A 22,166-nucleotide genomic window follows, 5' to 3' on the forward strand; every position below is an offset into this window, starting at 1 on the left:
TCATGTGAAAAGTTGTGGCTGTTTTCTGAGTGTTTCCTTAATTTTAGACTATTAGGCCTATCTTAGTCGGTTACTGTAAATGTTGTTTAAACCAGTGAAATTGCTGCATATGATGCATCCATATCAAGGGCCCAATTGATACAAAAACGCACGGCAAATAAAGTCGGTCTTCTACGCCACTGGTATACAGGGTTCCGAAAGAGCTACCTAACGTAACGTTTGCAAATGTTTTTACAAAACTGCAGTGTGTAGTGTGATGCTGTGTATGTAACACACATACATGCAGTGTGTAGTGTGATGCTGTGTATGTAACACACATACATGCAGTGTGTAGTGTGATGCTGTGTATGTAACACACATACATGCAGCGTGTAGTGTGATGTTGTGTATGTAACACACATACATGCAGCGTGTAGTGTGATGCTGTGTGTGTAACACACATACCTGCAGTGTGTAGTTCGGTGTTGTGTAGTGTCTCTATCTCTCTCTGGAAGAGGTTGCACATGAACTCTGCAGCCGCACTGAGGCGCTCCAACACAAACACTCTGACAAGCTTCACACAACAAACATCAGCACCACGCTGCTGTTTGTCCAAAACACACAATATCTCCTCTCCCACCGACGTCATGTGTTCATTTATCTTCAGCCGTACAGACTCCATTGTTTTTACCTCCTTTATGAGACGGTTTTCACCTCCTTTATGTGACGGTTTTCATCAGGCGCTATGATGTTCCAACGCAACGAAAAACCAAACTTTCCTTTGTTGTGAAAAATGACACGCTCTACTTCCGGAAGTTCCGGATCAACGTGTTTAACGCATGCGCAATAATGGATCCAGGCACTGTTCCTTTAATGCCTTTCGCCACCTGGTGGAGGAGATGTGTAACTGTCACAATGATAGACAGACAGACAGACAGACAGACAGACATATGCTGTTGTTTAAAATATATATCATAGCTTGCTGCTTAGCAGAAATGGCAATTCAAATGTAAATATATTTTTACATACATTTTCGTGAACGGAAATAAATGACGAACTGATGCCAGGTTCCTGCCTCGGATTTCGGGAGGTGTAGTTCCAGACTCTATATAGAATTCGGAGATTGTTGAATAGTTGTCTGGCTGTCACGAGACTAAGTATCGTTTATTATTTTGCGAAATGATGTGAAGAAGGTTATGCACTTCTCATCGGGATCCCTAGCAAGAGCCTTCAAAGGCTCCAGTATATTCAAAACAGCGCGGCTAGGATCCTGATGAGAGTGCGTAAACATGAACACATCACACCCATCCTCCGTTCACTCCACTGGCTTCCCGTCTGCTTCAGAATCCACTACAAGGTATCCCTTCTGACACATCAGTGCATCCACGGCAACGCTCCTTCCTACCTCAAGGAATTAGTCCCCCTACAACCCTCAACCCGCAACACCCGCTCTTCAAACACATACCTCCTCAAAACCCACAAGGCAAAGCTTCGTACCATGGGCGACCGGGCTTTCTGCTCGGCCGCCCCCGAACTGTGGAACGCCCTCCCTGTCCACCTGAGAGCTCCACAGTCAGTTGATTGTTTTAAGAGAGGACTAAAGACCTACCTTTTTAGCAAAGCATTTTTATAGCTGGTTTTATGCCCCCATGTTTTTAATGTTTTTAATTCTTGTTTTCTTCTAGTTTCCTAGTTATTGTTTTCTTTTACTGGTGTGATGTTTCTGTTTTTATGCAATTGCCTTCTGTAGCACTTTGAGATTTCCTGTAAATGAAAAGTGCGTTACAAATAAAATCTATTATTATTATTATTATTCAGTCCACAGATACTACTCCGGTACAGTAGATGGCGGTATGCACTATGCAGCAATGGTTACAACCTACCAGGCAGAAGTAACAGAAGAAGAAACCACTTCCTGTCTGCCGCACACACCGTACCGCATGACAACAACAACAGCAGCACAAAATGTCATTAAACAACTCATTAGCGAAGATGCCTTTTACATTCCAGTTGAAAAAAGGTGGGACTCGTTTCATGGTGGGATCAGAGGTATGTAGCAAATAATTAACTGTTTCTATGTTTGTCCCCAGTGTAAAGCTGCAATGTAGCATTTTACTGTTAGTTGATGCTAAACTGCTAATGTTAGCAATGTTACAGTCATTCCAGGTTGCATGATAATATAATATTATTAGTAACATTCTTATGAAATATCTCTATTTCACGCAGCTCTGGTCCATAGCGTTAGAAGGAGTTTCGAGCCTTTCCCCTCACGCCCGCGGTAGCGCAGCCTCTCGGCTGTAGTAAAAGATAACCAAAACATGGACGGTTTTATGGAGTTGAAAGCCTACTCTACTAAGTGGCAACACTCTGAGCCCCCCACCTCACGTCTAAAATACACGTTTTAGCCAGAAAAGAAAACATTTCACCGGAAGGAAAAAAATTGTTTGGTTGCTCCATTGCGCCCTCTACAGCATTGGTTCTCAAAGTGGGGTCCTTGAGGGAGTTCCAGGGGGTCCCCAGCTAAATGATACATTAGGCACCAAATGGACCCTATATGGGTCTGTAACTCTGAGAGTGTACAAATGGAACCAAATGGACCAGTTCCATTTTTACACTCTCAGAGTTAAATTTAACATAGATTGTACAATATACATTTGGGTCCAAGAGATAGAAATGCCATTAAATGGGGGTTCGTAGCCCTAATGCATGTCAAACTGGGGGTCCTTGAAATTAAAATGGTTGAGAATCACGTAAAAATCTACTCTCATGGGGGTCCCTGGCATATCTTTTCAAGTCTGCGGGGTCCGCGGGCTAATAAGTGTCAATTTGGGGGTCCTTGACATGAAAAAGTTTGAGAACCACAGATCTGGTCAGTGGAATTTTCCTATTGACCAGATTCTTCCTTCCGGTGAAATATTTTCTTTTCTATTAATGTCCAAAATGTACCATGTTCAGTTTCAACAATTCCCGCTACATGGGTGTTTCGTGGCATCGCAACGCATTGTGAGCTTGTAGATCAGATATTTTCAAATGGCCAGGGGAAAAAATATATATTAAAAATGTACTTGAGTAAAAGTACAAAAGTATTGGTTGGTATGTGCTTAAAGTACATTTGCCGACTTATATAGGCAGAGATATGAGAGAAGAGAAGACATTTCAGTAGACCCTATGCCTTTTCGTCGCAACCTGGGGATACAACCATGAGATCTGGCTGTTATCTGAATAATTGCACAACAGGATAAACTGTTCTTTCAGTAGGACTCAAGTTGACAGTGAAACACTACACTACACCACTTCACACACATCCACGCACAATGGATGCAAAACATCCCAATACTATAACAATGATCCAGGCGGTCTGAGGTGTGAATAGGCTAACTGCCCGCCTGCTTGTGGTCGGTCAGCTTGTACGGTTTTTATTTTTCATTTTCTCACACAGCAACAAATAAATAGGCTAGTACAGATCTCTCTTGCGCTAGCCTCTCTCTAATGCCCATACGCGTGATCGTTTGCGAGATTATGAATGGACTTGGGGCTATGGGTTGTGGGCAGAAGGCCTGCACAAAGTTAACAAATCAAATCATGTTTAAACATGATCAACTGGTCTCACTGAGTCATTGACTCATCTAAACTAATGTCTAACTAATGTATGCCCCGTCACACGATGCGTGTCGCAAATGCGATGCGCAGTGTTTGAAAACTTTAGTTGCTAGTTACTTTGTCGATTTTGATTATTATTACAAGACATACATTAACCACTTCAGCCTTATATAATCGTTGGCTATTTAAAAATAGCAGAACTAAGCTCACAGATCTGCTACACTTCAGAAACGCCAATGAAATGAATGAATTCCTAATGATATAATTATGCACGTGAAAACAGAACTACAAGCTCACAACACATGTGGATGCAATGCGTTGTGAGTTTATAGATTAGATATTTTCAGCCCCACCTACCAGGTTTATTGACCAATCATACTTACCAATGCTTAATTTATGGACTATCAACACTCGTGAATGCAATTTATTTTGAATTTAGAGAGCTTGTAGATCTGCTATGTTTGGTACGACCATGCACTGAAGTATACATCGAGCTCAGTGGTAGGTGTGGCAGTCGAAAACCATCCACGAGACTGCTCTCTTTTTTTCCCCTCCGAATTAATAAATCATTCATCCGAAATATTCTCGTGGTCCACTGGCTATCAGCCCACGATCTACCAATGGTTAGGCACCCCTGAGCTATATATAGGATATATATGAAAAAAACAAAGACGAAGTCATAGAGTTCGGAAATTAAAACAAGGGTGTTATTTGCTGGTTAATTTTCTGCCTTTTTAAAAATATGTGCTGAATTCGAGGAAGTTATGTGCGGTCCTTACGTGTTTAAACATGATCAACTGGTCTCACTGAGTAATTGAGTCATCTAAACTAATGTGTTAATTTATGCCCCGTCACACGATGCGTGTTGCAGATGCGATGCGTTATGTTGATATAACATGTTTGTTCTTTGAACATATCCTATCCACCATTTAACTACCAGATACCAGAGAGCAGCTGCAGAAATCGCCAGGCATTAGAGCCCATGTGGTACAGTACATGCTCTAACTAACCACTCTGCTGTCAGGACATCACAATGCAGCAAACATAATTATAAGGTTGACCCTGTCTCCTCCAGGTGGGAAACTACTATCTGCACCAATACCACCCGCACTTATGGAAGAGACTGGCCTCAATCAAGGAGAGGATAGAGTTGAGGAAGACCATTGTTGGTACATCAATTGGTGAGTTATGGAGCTTTGTTTTGATTAGATACAATCAATATCGAGTGCTCGGGTGGCGCAGTGGTAAAGTCCCTGCCCACCACCACGGAGGTTGTGGGTTCGAATCCACCGTGGTGCATCCGACTTTGTCGAGCGTCTACACGAACACAATTGGCCCGTGTTCGGGGAGGGAAGCCGGGCGGGGAGGTAGGGGTGTTCGATATTGAAAAAAATACGATCACGATATTTTTCAAGAAATATCACGATAGACGATATATATCACCATAATTTTTTTATGTTCGTTTTTATGATTATTATTATTTTATGATTATTAATAACATATATGATGATTAATTATATTATATGATTATAACATTTTTATAAGATATGATCATGGGGCACGTATAATCATTATATTATATAATATAATGAATCATCATATCTTATTAATTAATGTGTTCACAGACAGACAGGCTACATACAGATAGATAGATAGATGGATATAATATTCGTTTTTATGCTGCTGGTAGATAGATATAGATATAATAGTTTTTATGCTGCTGATAGACAGATAGATAGATAGATACAGATATAATATTAGTTTTTATGCTGCTGATAGATATAGATAGATAGATAGATGTTAGCTATAATATTAGTTTTGTATGCTGCTGATAGATAGATATAATATTAGTTTTTATGCTGCTGATAGATAGATATCTATTCCTTTTTATCCAGCTGTTGCATCATGTGACATTCAGTGTAGGCTGCTTGATGGTGACTTAGTAGTGTAACAGACTGCTTCAGACAGAACATCTGACAGTCAGTGGTGGAATGTAACTAAGTACATGTATTTAAGTACAAATTTGAGGAGTTTTCACTTTACTGGTTTATCTTAAATTGTCAGTACTTTTACTTATATTCCACTACATCTCAGAGGCAAATATTGTTCTTTTACTCTTTCACTACAATTTAAATTTGTATTATTACAAAACACGCATTAACCACTTTATCCCTATATACCTCGGCTATTTGAAAATAGACGATCTACAAGCTCACAATGCGTCGCTTTGCGACCTGTTGTGAGCTTGTGAGTATTTCTGCATTGCAGTACTGATACTTTTACTTAAGTACTTTTTCCACCACTGCTGATAGTAGCCTATTACACCTACCTACCTAGTAACAGTAGATTACAGTAACGATACGATACGATATTTGGCTCACAACTTCGATACGATTTCGATACGATACGATACGCACTTTTTTATTATGAAAAATATATGGGGGAGAAAAAAAGCAAATGCAAACAAATAATTCTGTTTTCGCATTATTCAGACATCGCCATTTTGAATCCAAATAGGGCAATAGTGTGACACCTGACCCGAAAAAAAAACATTTTTTTTCTTTTCAAAACGATACATATCGTCACGAAAACGTATCGCGATATATCGCGGGACGATATATCGGCACACCCCTAGCATCCAGCTAATGTTAATTCATGGTGTTGATAAGCTTTTGTAAGCGAGGTAGGAATTGTTGTTTTTAATCGATACGCAAGGTCTGTCGATCCATGTGCGTGCGTGCACTCTTTATGCGGCGACACCTTGGCTGTTTCACCCGCGTTTGGTTAAAAGTTATATCGAGTGACGTTCGAACACTGCAAACTTTGCAATTAACTTTAGTTTGCACCGTGTCGGTTTTGGAATATCCAAATGAGCCTGACACTCCGTCCATTACTGCTGTTGTGCAGACTGACTAGAGCAACGACGATCGCCTCGCTGCCAAGAAGAAAGGGGGCGGGGACTTTGGGAGCATGTGTGATGAACACAACAGATCTTCAAGCAATCAATGCGGTCCGGACGTGCGGTCAAGACGCGTTGTTAGCTTGTAGATCTGCTATTTTTGGCGAACGAAACCGTCATACTACAGAAGTATAAATTAAGGTATAGAACTGCAAATCATAGAATGTGAGTGCACACTCTATGACTGAGTGACTCACTTTATGACGATAGAAACGATATCTCTGAAAACGCATATCGTGGGGACATTCTATCGTCTCGACGATAGTTATCACAATATCGAACACCCCTACGGGGAGGGTGATATTGGTCATTGCGCGTACTCCTACGGGCTTGAGCGGCACCTGTCAGCGGGGAGTGTTGTGCGGGAGGAGTTGTACGAAGGCTCTACGTCTTCCTGGTGGGGGCTCCTCACTGGCAGGTGAGTTTTTTAGGATACGACAGCAGTGACAACACAGAAATGTGTGTGGGGAGGAATCAATTGGCATAACGACTAAATTGGGGAGAAAAGGGGGTAATTTTTTTTATAAAAAGATACAATCAATATCGGTATCGGTCAATTTGACCATGCAAATAATAGGCTATCTAACGATACAATTCGAATCACGATACTAGGTTCACAATACGTTTTTTTCACGACTTTTTTAAACATTTATTTTCCAGACAAATTACTGAAAATGTTTTTCTCTCACAAAAACCATGTAGGGTGTAGGCTACCGGAATTTTCGCTTATCATTTTCAATATATGAAACTAAATAATGCCTTTTTATTCATGAGGTACATGTATTAACTGTAATGTACACAGTAAGGCATCTACTTTTTTCTATGTAAAATAATAACTTTTAAATATATGTCTTTAAAATGAAAGACATGAATGAATTACATTTTATAACATAGATCCCAGATGAAATACATAAAATACAAAGAAAACCTCTTCAAATAAACAAACAAAGCTTAGCCTTTGTTCCAAGCTTGGGATTTACAGTACACTTTTTTTTTTAAATCTCTATGCTACATTCTCAGCATACAGGAACACATAAAAGGACACATATTATTCTATAGTCTCTACACTGATACAGGGGAAGCATTTCTGTCAAAAGAACTCTTGAGCTCCAATTGTCGCATCCTTGATTGCCTCTTGGCAGAGCGCTAGAAGTGTTGTCTCCCGTTCGGGAGTCCCAGGTTTGAATCCTTGGTAGGACATTGAACTTATTGATTTCAGCTTTAACTAAGATCATTACAGAGTGGTATTACCAACTGGCCTGGTAAAGCCACGCATGTATCCGAATAAGGCAACCTATTTTCGGCATGGCCCTTTTAAAAGTCCCGTTGCGTCACATTGGTCTGGTGGTGGTAAAAACGAAGTGCTGATTGGCTGAAGGGGAACAACTGCTGATTGGCTGAAGGGGTTTTCAGTCAATGGTATTACTCCCGCCCAACTCCAGTCCACAGACAAAAACACACAGAATCTCATGCCAGACCTTCCTGAAATCAAATGGAAATTAGATTTCCGGAGGGAGGGGCTTTACCAGGCTACAGATTAAGGGCTATTCTTCCATTCTCGTAAGGAAGCAGGAATGGTGTGGAAAGAGACAAGGAGTGAAAATGGTGACTTGTAAATGAAAATGACTTGTAGCCTGTTGCTGTTTTTCATGTGAACACACCTGGACATAGAAAGATCCATGGTCACCATAACAACAAAGCTGAACTTGTATTGTTGTGAACATAAATGTTACGTCATCCCACAATGATTATCTTTTCTTTCCTATTGCCAATCTACAGGCCGTAGAGTCATTCTGCTGAAGGCATCAGAATGTGAAAAGATCTTTGAGGGCAATGATGAGAAAAACAAAGCAGTTTCCATCAGCAAAGAACCTCCAGTGCTCATCAGGTAAGTTCTGCCTCCTCTGTAGTTTCTCCAAAACCTGCAGTAGGGAAGCTATTAGAGCTGAGCGATATAAGACAAAACAGTATATTGGACAAAATGCATCATTGATATTGTCGTATTGTGGCGATAATATACATTTATATTAATATTTTTTTCAAAGGTTGCAAAAATGGCATCTTTCAGATTTTTTCCAAAATAGCAGACCTACCACCTGTGAGCTTGAATATGGCCTATTGTTTCTATTTTGGAACATTTTGGGAAAAAAAGAAAGAAACAAGATTTAAGTATAAAAGAAACACGAGAGCAGCATCTTTGGCATCCCGTGGGGGTCGCCAAAGATCACAGGGTCCATGAGGCCTGTCTGTAGTCAAAAGTAGTCAAACGTTTGTGGTAGATTAGAACATCATAACGCATTTCTAAGCACTGTCTCTGCACTGTCTCTTCTCATCTTACAGTATTTTTAAGCCTATAACATTTAACATGTACATCATTGAAAAGAACAGAAATAACACTGTTAACTCATTGACTGCCAGAGTCAAAACATCGTCTATGGCTGCCCATGGCAGCGATTCCGAGCATTTTCACTAACCTTTGAAAGAGACCTTTTAACAAAGATCCAGCTGCCGATCGCTTTAAAAGACGTAGCCGAGTCTTGTAGAATCGTAGAAAAACAATTGTGCCACCGCGATAATCCATTCCATAGTTGTGGGCAGTTGAATTTGGCTTTTTTTCGCCAAAAAGCAACAGAAAGCACAGAAAAATGTATCTTTCTAAAGGTCATTACACACCGGCGAATATACGCAAAATTCGGACTCGTCCCGAATAATCAAAAGACGCTTTTTCGCTTCGCTTTTTTGCTCCGTGGAAGCTTGCATTGACTTTATAAGGTTTTAAAAAAAAACGGATTAGTCGCATGAAAAAATCGCCCCCGGTGTGTAAGGAGCTTAAATCCTTTAACATTAGATCGGACAGGGCTGGGTTTGTTGTGATCACATTATTTCCGGGTCTACTGTTCTCCAGAAGTCAGAAGGTTTGGGGTTTCTCAGCTTTTGTCAGATGTCAAAAGGGGGGCTCCAACGATTTGACCGACGGTTGACAATTAATGCACTTGAGGTCCTGGTATAGACCCCTATTAACTAAGTACAGTATTATAGGTTGTGAGTGTCTAGACTCTAAAGTGTGTATGTTAGAAGGAATTTCAAGTGTGACTGTTCCATTTCTTCCTAAGCTTTGACGATCATGACCCTGCAGTGAACCTTGAGAATCCCTCCCAAACAGAAGTGATGCTCCCCATTCATCTAGACATGGAGATAGATGAACACAAACGTCCAGATGACACATGGGACATTAACGGTATAAACAAACTCTCAATATCACTGCTTCAACAAGTTTCAAAACAATCAATTCATGTGTTAGACTGTAGTTGCGCGTCGCTTTCAGTTTTGTCTGCCGAAAACCGCTCTCCAAAGCCATGACACATGAAACTGACTTGTCCTGACTATTACAGACTGCATCAGGAGATCAGGTTGGTAGAACTGTCATGATCATGACATTTTAGATGACGATTAATTGTCAAACAAATAATTGTGAATGAATTAATGACATGAGCTTTGATTGGTCCATTTTGAGGGGACATACATACGTGTATACTGTACACACAGTACATACAGACAAACCCTGTTCAGCTTGGCTAAAGCCAAATTTACTCCCAAATTGTCCCCTGTGAAGTCGGGGCTTGAAATTGCAACTGTTTTGGTCTCATATGCTACCAAAATCTAGTCCCTGAGATTTTTTTTTCTGCGATTGCAAACTATTCCTAAGAATCATATGATGGTGAGACCAACTCAGAACTTGGAGTGAAGCAAAACAAGTGCTCCTCTTGCCCTACCATGTAGGAAAAACCTGGTGTACCTGGTGGTGAGCTGACAGTCAGCGGGTACTCTGGTGCTCTGTAACATGGAGATAGTTTGCTCATTGGAGCGATGGATTGGAGACGTCACTGATAAACAACATCGATCGTAGAAACAGGAGGCCAGGCTGCTTCACGTGACGTGATCACCAAATGGTCTATCAATTAGAGGGGAATAAAAGGAAAAGAAAACACACTGATCTGGTTGCAAGTGTAGAGGGTCATTTGATTTGATGCCTCACTCTGACTGAAGAGATAGATGGAAGAGGGACAGAGAGCCAAGAGACTATGTTCAAATACCACCAATGTGGAAAAAGCGATAAGGATGCAAGACGGGCTCAGATGCACATTTCTTCTACTTATTGAGAACGCTAACGCGTTTTGGCCTGACCCTTTCTCAGAGCAGATTAAGCAGATTTATTTTTATCTGATCTGAGGAAGGCTAAGGCCGAAACGCATTAGTGTTCTCAATAGAAGAAATGTGCATCTGAGCCTGTCTTGCATCCTTTATTTTGGAGTGCCACTCTTTCCACTTCAGTGGTATTTGAATTGAGTTGTATCTTTAGCTGAGCACACACTGCTTAAACAAAAAGGCATTCTGAGGAAGCACACCTGTTTGTTTCTTAGCCAGGAGACTGTTTTAAATCCTGGCCCCGGGTCATCACATTAAGCCCCAGTGTCCTACCATGCATTTGTATGTCTAACTTCACCATATTATGTTAGGGTACTTGTAAACTGTACTGTTATATTGTTTTGTTTTAGAAAATAACATCCCATGTAGCACAATTATTCATTTGTTTGGCAAAGTAACTAAGTTTAGGAATTCAGATTACCGTACTTTTCCATGTGTATTTTAAGCCGAGAAGTTTTCTTGCTATAACGTTGAAGCCTGATTTCTCAGAACAGTTTTCAGAAACCCCTCTAATAACAGTTATTAATGTAATTACATATAAGTATTAACACCTGTAAGTGTAATAACATGTAGTTATTAACTGTGGTTCGTCTAAGCAAGAGATAACATATTTTGTACAACAAGAAAGATAGAATAATTGTATTTACATTTTAGGAATCCAGTGGTCACCATCATGTTATTCTTCTGATCCTAGACTTCCTGAATGTGGTTGTGTATGAAGACGGGGTTTCTCCTAAACAGGAGAAGAGCCCCAGTCTGCACCAGGAGGAACCAGAGCCTCCTCACATTAAACAGGAGGAGTTACTTCAAAGACCAGAGGAGCCTGATGGATCAGTGTTACAAGCAGGGAAAAGTATAGACGATGATGAAGAAGTCATCTCTTCACACTGTTCTGTAATTGAAGTCAAAGTTGAACAGGAATCTGACACTGAAGTCACTGATGAAAATGATGAGTGGGAGGAGACCAGCGCAGGTCAGTAGGCTTTAAACACACTGACATCACACAAGACACAAAGGGCCCTATCATGTGCCTGCCGTAATGTGACACGATGCCGCTGAGCGCAAAGCGCATTCCGTATTGTCCCACCGACGCAGTTGTTAAATTCACACCTTAGACAATTGTCTGCGTGGGTGTGATTTTTGTCTTAAAATGAGGTGTAGTCTGCCGCGATCACGGCACAATTCTATTTTTGCGCTTCAACCTAAGACCGGCTCCGAGCTGGTCTTATCTGTTAGGCGCAGTGAGGCGCAGGTGTTTCATCACTAGTATCTACACAGCGCAATGACACTAAATGCATTGCAGCTCACCATCAAAGGGGAGATGACGACGGACAGTGTACTGCACAACTGTCCGTTATGCTTTAATAAGTGGTTTAAAAACAACCTAATTGAAGAGTAAGCATGCGATTTTAGTCAATTATGTAAATATATCACATACATCTCTTGGACATGAGGAGTTATTATAGCTACTGGCGGAAGAAGTAAAAAGCACCAGCACCTGCTCAACCCATTTCAATCCATCCAATCTGAGCAAATTGCAATTGAGGTGGCATTTCAACCACTGGAAATAGTAGATCAGATGTTTCTGGTGCTGCTCTAGCAGTCTTGTCCAATTACCAAGTATACATGAAGCATAAGGATGTCTCTCCACTCTGTTCATTTTGGAGAGCTCTGTGAGGAAAGAGAGAGAGGGAAAGACATTGTCATGCAGCTGGTAAATATTCTCAAATAGCTCACCTATCATAATGTAAGAATGTGGTAATGTGTAAAGATATCACAGATATCTGTTGGGCATGAGACATTAGGCTACAGTGATTCTGACCGCAGTAACGGCCGTTCACTGCGATGTTTTGGATCCCTCATGTCAGTATTTCGATGAGAAGAGCACTTTTGTTTCCTCCGCGTCTCCTGACATTATTATATCACATTATTAAGCATGCATTCTTTCCCATCATGCACAAGGACATTGTTCTCTTCAGGAACTAACGCATTCCGGCCACGTAATGCGCCCTGTAGATAGTAAAACTGGCGTGCACACACCCCTAAGTTACCATAACCCTAAGTTCAGCCGTTAAAATAGGGCCCGCCCCTCACTGTGGACTGTTTACAAAAAATGTAAAAAGAATCAAGTTGACAAACACACTCAACTGATTTCACAACATAATCCAAGTGATGGCAATTAATAAACCTAATGTAAGGATGTCATATTTTCCAAACTTTTGTCATTCCCAGGTGATGCATCTTATTCATCTCCATCTGTGAGCCCTGTGACATCGAACAGTCCTGCTGCCAAGTCACAACACCCACAAAGAGATGAACCTTCCACTTCTCTTCAGGCTAATATGAATCCAGCAGTGGTGGTCCTTCACAAACTCCCTCAGAACATGGTTCACCAGGCTCTCCGCTGTAAACAATGTGACAAGAGTTTCAGTCAGTTAAGTTCTCTGAAGGCACACCTGTTATATCACACTGTGACAAGTCATCTGAAGGCAAGTCATCTGAAGTTACAACTCCCTGTCGACGCTGAAGAAAGACCTTTTCGTTGTAAACCATGTGACAGGAGTTTCCGTCAGTTAGGTGATCTGAAAAGACACCACTACAGTTGTATATACTGTAATGAGAGGGACAAAAAAGTCAGAAAACTCAACGAAGATGTCACTTCAACGACACAGACATCACAAGCCAACACCAACGGTAACTAACTGTGGGCTGTGGTAATTGAAAAAACACGGCTCCCTCACACATTAGAAGGCCAATATCAGTCCCCAGAACTCTGCCCCCTCAGCCAAAAGTACACCTTGCGTATGTCACTGATCACATGACCTCAATCAATTATCCAGTTCTAGGCAACATAGAAGGGGGGGGGACTTTTTTTCTTATTTCCACACAACAGCTCTAAGGTGTATTAAAGACATAGTTCAATGTTGAAAATGAGTGGTATTCTCCTTTAAAATGGTGTTTAAAGTTACAATGGGTTCATACAGGGAGGGGGTGTGTCTAATATTAAATATCTTAATATTAAATCAAGCAACTTAAAAACTTTCTAGGGTGCACACTAAAGCCTGATTAGACATTAGAATGACTCCAGAAGGGTTTTAAAGTGAAATACCCCTTTAAACAGGCCAGGCTGGTTGCATTTAAAGTTAGTGTAAGTGATATTTTTTGGTTAAAACAACAACAAAACTTATGTGACCACATCAGGACATAGAAAATGTTACATTGACCCACAGTGATTATTATTTTCTTTCTATTGCCAATCTACAGCCCCTAGATGTATTCTGCCTAAGGAGAAATACAATGCTGTTTCCATCAGCACAGAACCTCTAGTGCACATCGGGTAAGTTCTGCCTCCTTTGTAGTTTCTGCCTGCAGTAGGGTAGCTACAGTATTAGAGCTGAGCGTTATAAGACAAAATCTAAAATAACAGTATGTTGGACAATATGCATCTGTTGATATTGTGACGATAATATCGTATTGTGACCATAATATACATTTATATTTATATATTTTTTTCAAAAGTAACATAAATAGCACATCTTTCAGAATTTTTCCAAAATAGCAGACTTACCAGCTTTGAGCTTGAATATGGCCTATTGTTTCTGTTTTAGAACATTTTGACAAAAAAGAGAAAAAAGATTTAAGTATGAAAGAAACACCAGAGCAGCATCTTTGGCATCCCCTAGGGGTCGCCAAAGATGACAGGGCCTTGTCCATGAGGCCTTGTCTCTTTTGAGGTAGTAAAAAAATGTATGGTAGAACATCATAACACATTTCTAAGCACTGTCTCTCCCTGGGTCTTACAGTATTTGTCAGCCTATAACTTTTAACGTGTTTCTCTATTGAAAAGAACATAAACAACACTGTTACATTTAGCCACATGAACCCTAGCGTCCCTATTCTGGATGTGTGGATATTTGGTGAAAATAGCCGTTTGGCTATTTTAACGATTTTACATTACAGTGAAGGTGCACTTGAGGTCCTGGTATAGAGCCCTGGGGGACCCCGGTTAACTAAGTACAGTATATAGGTTGTAAGTGTCTAGACTCTAAAGTGTGTATGTTAGAAGGAATTTTAAGTGTGACTGTTCCATTTCTTCCTAAGCTTTGATGAAGATGACCCTGCAGTGAACCATGAGAATCCCTCCCAAACCGAAGTGATACTCCCCATTCATCTAGACATGGAGATAGATGGACACAAACGTCCAGATGACACATGGGACATGAACGGTATAAACAAACACCCAAAATCACTGCTTCAACAAGTTTCACAACAATCAATTCATGTAGGCCAAATCAGATTTGGAGTTTCTAAAGCCTGATTCATACTGTAGTTGCGTGTCAGCTATGTCTGCGGAAAACAGTTCTCCAAAGCCATGACACATCAAACTGACTTGTCCTGACTATTACAGACTGCATCAGGAGATCAGTTTGGTAGAACTGTCATGATCATGACATTTTAGATGACAATTAATTGTCAAACAAATAATTGTGAATGAATTAATGACATGAGCTTTGATTGGTCCATTTTGAGGGGACATGCATACGTATATACTGTACACACAGTACATACAGACAAACCCTGTTCTCGACAGCTTGGCTAAAGCCAAATGTACTCCCAAATCGACCTCCCCTATGAAGTCGGGTCTCGAAATCGCAACCGTTTTGGTCTCATATGATACCAAAATTTTGTCCCTGAAATTATTGGGAGCATTTCTGCGATTGTAAATTATTCCTAAGAATCATATGATGGTGAGACCAACACAGAACTTGGAGTGAAGCTAAATGAGTGCTCCTCTTGCCCTGCCATGTAGGAAAAACCTGGTGTGCCTGTTGGTGAGCTGACAGTCAGCAGGTACTCTGGTGCTCTGTAACATGGAGATAGTTTGCTCATTGGAGCGATGGATTGGAGACGTCACTGAGAAACAACATCGATCGTAGAAAGAAACAGGAGGCCGGGCTGCTTCACGTGACGTGAGGACCAAATGGTCTATCAATTAGAGAAAAAAAAGAAAACACTGATCTGGTTGCAAGTGTAGAGGGTCATTTGATGCCTTATTCTCACTGAAGAAACCGATGGAAGAAAGACAGTACTAGGAGACTATGTTCAAATACCACTAAAGTGGAAAAGGCGGCACTCCAAAATAAAGGATGCAAGAGAGGCTCAGATGCACATTTCTTCTACTTATTGAGAACGTTTGGCCTCACCCTTCCTCAGAGCACAGTAAGCAGATGTTTTATCTGCTCTGAGGAAGGCTAAGGCTGAAACGCATTAGCGTTGTCAATAGAAGAAATGTGCATCTGAGCCTGTCTTGGAGTGCCGCTCTTTCCACTTCGGTGGTATTTGAACTTAGTTGTATCTTTAGCTGAGCACCCACTGCTTAAACAAAAAGGCTTACTGAGGAAGCACACCTGTTTGTTTCTTTTTTCGTTGTGAGCTTGTAGATCTGCTATTTACGGCATGCAACACCAGTGTGCAACTACGTAAGTATGTTGTGCTCCTTTCCCCCTGTCATTAATGTATTACTTTAAAGTAGAACAGATTTACCACTGAAGTTATGGAAGGTGATCTGTATCCAAAAGATGAAATCCCTGGAATAATGGAAGACACTAGAGTTTTAAATTGAAAGTGAATTACGCTACGTAACGGGTAGGATCTAATTTTGTTGACAGGGAAGGACCAGCAGTAATTAACATAAACGTATGATTCCGTTCTTTTGCATTAAAATAAGCAGCCGAACAATTGCTGTTTGCCAATCGGAGATTAGAGAGGATTTATTTGTCACTCAAAAAAGTCACTCATACAGGTGCCAATGCAAATACTACGGTGCAGTGTTTGTTTCATTTGGGAAGGTATCATCATGATAGGTTTTCAAAGCAATAGGCGGAGGTTTATCCAGCCTATATATTGGATTGTCATCGAGGCGTTGGTGATCAAAGAAGGTTCGGACTGAATGCCATTGAGAGCAGAGATGAGCTTGGCTGAAAAGTTGAAACGGGAATGCCGTTCAGGTCATGGTGCAAAAAGCTCAGAGAACCGGGAGCAATGGAGCATTTTTTTGTTGTGTGTGCAAAAGAAAGCTGATTTTATGGCAGCAATGGTATTAAAAAAAAAAAAAATTCCGCCATAATAATGCAACACTACAGTGCTACCGGGTGCATCAACAACATGTGAGGATGCACGCGAATCAATGACAGATCGTGTGTAATCATAACTCTAAAACAGGGGTCTTCAATGTTTTTCAGGCCAAGGACCCCTTAGCTGAGAGAAAGATGAAGCAGGGACCCCCCCGCTACATATTGTGTTGGATATTAAATTTATTCATAGATTTCATAGATGGATTCATAGACTTGTTTGACAGCATTATCATCGGTGTTTGGTCAATTCATTTGTGTTTGTTTTTTGTTATACATATTTTTTCTATTAATATGTTGAATTCATGTCAATGTGTATTTTCAGATGTTTGCACACAATGCTTAGTAAACTTGACCTTTGAGGCTCTGTACTTGGTCTGCTCTTGTTCCACTCTACACCAAATCTCTATGCCAAAAATAGCAGATCTACAAGCTCATTGTGAGCTTGTAGATCTGCTAATTTTGGCAAATGTAGGGATGCTAGGGTTCAAATAGTCAATGTAAAAAAGAAAAAGTTCCTATCACACAAAGATTTGGCGGCCCCCCTGTCGCAACTCTGAGGACCCTCTAGGTGTCCCCCTGTTGAAGACCACTGCTCTAAATCATATATTAAGTGAGGCAAAACGTTCTCCAGTAAACAGTTTCTCCATTATGTTAGAATTTTTGCCGACAAACCGATGGGTCTTAAACTGTCTCTCTTCCCTAATGCAAGGTGCATACTGGTTCAAATGACCACTGAAGGCTACATGCGAATATAATAAGTGTCTTCCTCTGGGTTTTTTTCAACTTCAACACACTGCTGCTATGCACCATGTGGCTGCAAAGTCAATCGCTACAGTAATAATTTTAAGATATGAGTATTTGAATTGGCCTGACTAGCAATAGAATACAACAGAACTTCAGAAGTTGCTTCTATAAAATGAAGCATGGATTGGCACACACACATCCACAGTGAAGGGAACCTTCAGGGAAACACCATTTTACCACCCCAAAAATTGGTGTGCGCTTTGCACGCCATGTTATTCATTTATGATTTATTTTCTCTTACACCGGCTCTTATCCCTGTCTAGGACAGAGGTAGACCGATGCAAGGTTGGGGGGTTTCACATATTGGGACATGGTCTAAAAATCATTTTCAGTCTTGGGATTGTTTTTTGGCTTTAATCCCTGTATATGAATTCAAATTACCGTGCATTTCCATGTATTTTGAGCAAAGTTTTCTTGCTAAAATGTTGAACTGTGGTTCGACTAAGCAAGAGATAACATATTTTGTACAACAAGAAAGATAGAAGAAATTGATTTACATTTTAGGAATCCAGTGGTCACCATCATGTTATTCTTCTGATCCTAGACTTCCTGAACGTGGTTGTGTATGAAGACGGGGTTTCTCCTGAACAGGAGAAGAGCCCCAGTCTGCACCAGGAGGAACCAGAGCCTCCTCACATTAAAGGGAATCAGGAGGAGTTACTTCAAAGACCAGAGGAGCCTGATGGATCAGTGTTAGAAGCAGGGAAAAGTATAGATGATGATGTAGAAGTCCTCTCTTCATACTGTTCTGTAATTGAAGTCGAACTGGAATCTGACACCGAAGTCACTGATGAAAATCATGAGTGGGAGGAGACCATCACAGGTCAGTTAACACCAACGGTAGCTAACCGAGAGCCGTGGTAATTGAAAAAAACAACACGGCCCCCCTCACACATTAGAAGGCCAATATCAGTCATCAATGAATCTAGCATAGTTAAAATGGTGTTTGAAGTTACAATGGGTTCATATAGGGAGGGGGGTGTGTCTGACAAAAATGAATATTACATATCTAAATATTAAATCAAACAACTTAAAAACTTTCTGGGGTGCACACTAAAGCCTGATTAGACATTGAAGTGACTCTAGAAGGGTTTCAAAGTGAAATACCCCTTTAAGCAGACCAGGTTGGTTTTATTTAAAGGTAGGGTAAGTGATATATTTTGGTTAAAACAACAACACAAATGTTAAAGGCTTAAAGCTCTATATTCTGATAGTAATCATTGCTGTACGAGTGTTCAGTCACAGGGGTCTCCCTGTCTCTCCAGCTCTTTAATAAACTGAAAATACATTTTCAGGTAGGTGATACATTTTCAGCCAATCAGGAGAGTGTACCCATATATCAGATTCATTGGTATAGTGTTCCAGTTCCAATTGTGTCTGCTCATTTATTTGTGTCATCACTTCCAATTTCACTTGTTTAATCTGTATCCTAACTGAGTTCTCTGTCCTGATTGGATCAAATTGGTATCCCAAGCCTGAAATTTTATTTTCTGTTTAATAAAGAGCTGCTAGAGAGACATGGAGACTCCTGTTACTGAATAAACACTCTATATAGCCAGTATTTAACACTCATTTTAAACAAAGAAAATCACTTTACCTTTTTAATTAAAAAAAGAAAAGAGAAACAAAAAACAAAAGAAACAACAAAACTTGAACCAATTCAAATTAAATAAACTATTAGAATATATTTTGAGAGGAGAAGTTTTCTTGATAAAACTTTAAAGCCTGATTTCTCAGAACTTTTCAGAAACCCCTCTAATAACATGTAGTTATTAATGTAATAACCTGTAGTTATTAACACCTGTAATTATCTGTAATAATATGTAGTTATTAACTGGTTTGTCTAAGCAACAAAAAACTAAAAAGTTAGAAGAAATTGATTTACATCTTAGGAATCCAGTGGTCACCATCATGTTATTCTTCTGATCCTAGACTTCCTGAACGTGGTTGTGTATGAAGACGGGGTTTCTCCTGAACAGGAGAAGAGCTCCAGTCTGCACCAGGAGGAACCAGAGCCTCCACACATTAAAGGGAATCAGGAGGAGTTACTTCAAAGACCAGAGGAGCCTGATGGATCAGTGTTACAAGCAGGGAAAGGTATAGATGATGATGAAGAAGTCATCTTTTTTTATATAATAAAAAAAGAAAAGGAAAAACAATAAAAAAGAATCTTGAACCAATTCAAACTATTCAACTATTCAGCAACATGGTTCGGAGCTCTTTGTCCTGAAAGGATATTTGCATATCTGAGGGAAATAATGCACTTTGTGCACATATCAGCTGTTAGCTTAGCCCACCTATAGGGCATAGCAGTGACGGACATTTTGTTGTGCCACAGAATGCCACACAAATAATTACAATATTTTCGGAAATCTCTATGGTGGAAATTAATGGGTTTTCGATCTGTGTCTTCATTCTTTTCATGTCATTATAATTAATATGTTGCACAGATGATGGAGTGTTTCTCTCTCTCTCTAGTGTTCATACGCCTTTACAGCTCAGGTCTTCCTCCATGAGTACATCATGAGAAGCCACAGCGACCTCTACAGCCAAATGCTGAGGAATGGACAGATCACCCCAGCATCCTTTCAGGAAATCACCTACTCTATGACCAGCCCGAAACAATGAGACACAGTCTCATTACAGTCATACACCAGAAGTAAAGACTTACACAGACTCCCTGAATCACACAGGAAAGAAATCACACATCTGTGATCAGTGTGGCAAGAGTTTCAATCAGTCATTTGACCTAAAGAGACACCGACTTGTCCACACTGGAGATAAACCTTTCCCTTGTAAACATTGTGAAACATTCAGTTACTCGGGTGGCCTGAAAAAACACCAGCATATCCATAGGCCTACTCTATTTTTCCCCCGGATGTTTCAGCCTGCTGGCCTTCCTCGGATTGTTTTATACTTTTATTGCAATTTGTACACATTACAATTCATGTTGACATTATATTTTCTTGCAATTATATTGTTTTTGTTTTTCTTTTTATATACACCCAGTTTTATACACTAAATTAAAAAGCATTAAACAAAAAACATAATTACACATATCAAACACAAATGTTTTGTCTAGATTTACTTTCAAGTTTCAAGTTTGGTCTTGAGATATAGTTGAGTCTTGTATCTCACCAACTCTCTGTTCTTTGTCGCCCACCCTGGATAGCCTTTTTCTTACCTTTATATGATATTATTATATCCTAGAACGAGTGGTATAGTAAAAGAAAATCATAACTCCATCCCGAGTCCACCGCAGCTAAAAACCAGAGCGGACGGTCCATGCACTAGGTTGTGTTTTTTTCCCCCCAAATGGGCGCCGTAGTGTTTACTTGGACTTGGATGAAATCACGAGTGAAATCTCGTCTTGCGTGACTTCCGGAGGGGCGCATCTAACATGCACTTTGGAGAGTTTTCTGTCAATATGAACGCCAGATATAATAAAATAAAAAATAAATAAAAAAGAACGCGATCTAGCGCATGGACCGTTTGCTCAGGTTTCTAGCTGCGGTGGACTCGGGATGGAGTTATGAAATGTTTTACTGTACCACTCATCCTAGGATATAATAACAACATAGAAAGGTAACATAGAAAGGTAACTCCGGAATTCTCCTTTAAGATATGCGGCTTTTATTTGTTTGTCCATCTTTCGCTTCTGTTGTTTTTTTTCGGTCAAAAGTCGTCGTTGTTGATCCAGATCTGTGGTTCATTCCCCATCAGCTTGTATTTCCAATTATTTAGGTTACATCATTTGTCATTTCATAGTATTAGTTTGATTTAGGAATTAGGCGAGGACACCACTTTCAGTCTGCCGCCATGCTCCTGCGACCAAAGTTTTTCATCATTTTACTTGCCAACTTTGTGACAAGAGTTTCAATCAGTCGTTTTACATGAAGAGACGCCACCTTGTCCACACAGGAGAAAAAACATTCCACTGTAAACACTGTGATAAGAGTTTGTCATTCAGGTGCTGTGAAGAATTATGAACCTGTCCACACTGGAGTAAAACCTTTTCCTTGTAAACATTGTGACAAAAGTTTCAATTAGTCAGTTGACCTGAAGAGACACCACCGTAGTCACACCAAAGAAACACCTTTCTATTGTTAAGAGAGTGACAACATTTTCAATGAGTCAAGCAATCTGAAGACACATCAACTTCCACACCGGAGAAGAGCCATTCCCTTGTAAACATTGGGACAAGAGTTTCATACAGTCAGGTGGTCTGAAGTCATACCAGCGTGTTCATGCTCTGAAGAAAAACATTTCCACACTAAACAAAGTGACAGAGTGACCTGAAGAGACACCAGTGTGTCCAAACTGGAGAAAAACCTTTCCATTGTAAACATTGTGATAGAGTTTAATACAGTCAGGTGGTCTGAAGTCACACCAGTATGTCCATATTGTGGAGAAGAATATGAGAGAACATACATCATTACAGCTGCCTACACCCCCCCCCCCCGATTGATTATTTTAATTGTGTG

The 22,166-nt window shown here is 40.2% G+C and overlaps 3 protein-coding genes across 4 annotated transcripts in view; 2 read left to right on the forward strand and 1 right to left on the reverse strand.

Moving 5' to 3' along the window:
• gemin5 (gem (nuclear organelle) associated protein 5) overlaps positions 1 to 22,166 on the reverse strand; it is an 851,612-nt gene that overhangs the window by 356,296 nt on the left and 473,150 nt on the right. The window lies entirely within an intron of this gene.
• The window catches only part of LOC308089748 (uncharacterized protein), a 61,671-nt gene that overhangs the window by 22,145 nt on the left and 17,360 nt on the right, over positions 1 to 22,166 (forward strand). The window lies entirely within an intron of this gene.
• On the forward strand, positions 1,901 to 20,732 carry LOC308089750 (uncharacterized protein). 2 transcript variants are annotated; one of them, XM_080434652.1, is made up of 11 exons: positions 1,901 to 2,028; positions 4,655 to 4,760; positions 8,318 to 8,426; positions 9,652 to 9,776; positions 11,439 to 11,717; positions 12,977 to 13,438; positions 14,009 to 14,081; positions 14,846 to 14,970; positions 18,227 to 18,505; positions 19,615 to 19,779; positions 20,161 to 20,732. In XM_080434652.1, the coding sequence occupies exons 1-11, from the start codon at positions 1,945 to 1,947 to the stop codon at positions 20,196 to 20,198; spliced, it is 1,845 nt and encodes a 614-aa protein (XP_080290778.1). In that variant the 5' UTR covers positions 1,901 to 1,944; the 3' UTR covers positions 20,199 to 20,732. The 2 variants fall into 2 exon arrangements, with proteins under 2 accessions (XP_080290778.1, XP_080290779.1); XM_080434653.1 differs by lacking the exon at positions 18,227 to 18,505.

This window comes from Gymnoscopelus braueri, assembly GCF_963280865.1.
Source record: "Gymnoscopelus braueri genome assembly, chromosome: 8".
NCBI lineage: Eukaryota > Metazoa > Chordata > Actinopteri > Myctophiformes > Myctophidae > Gymnoscopelus > Gymnoscopelus braueri.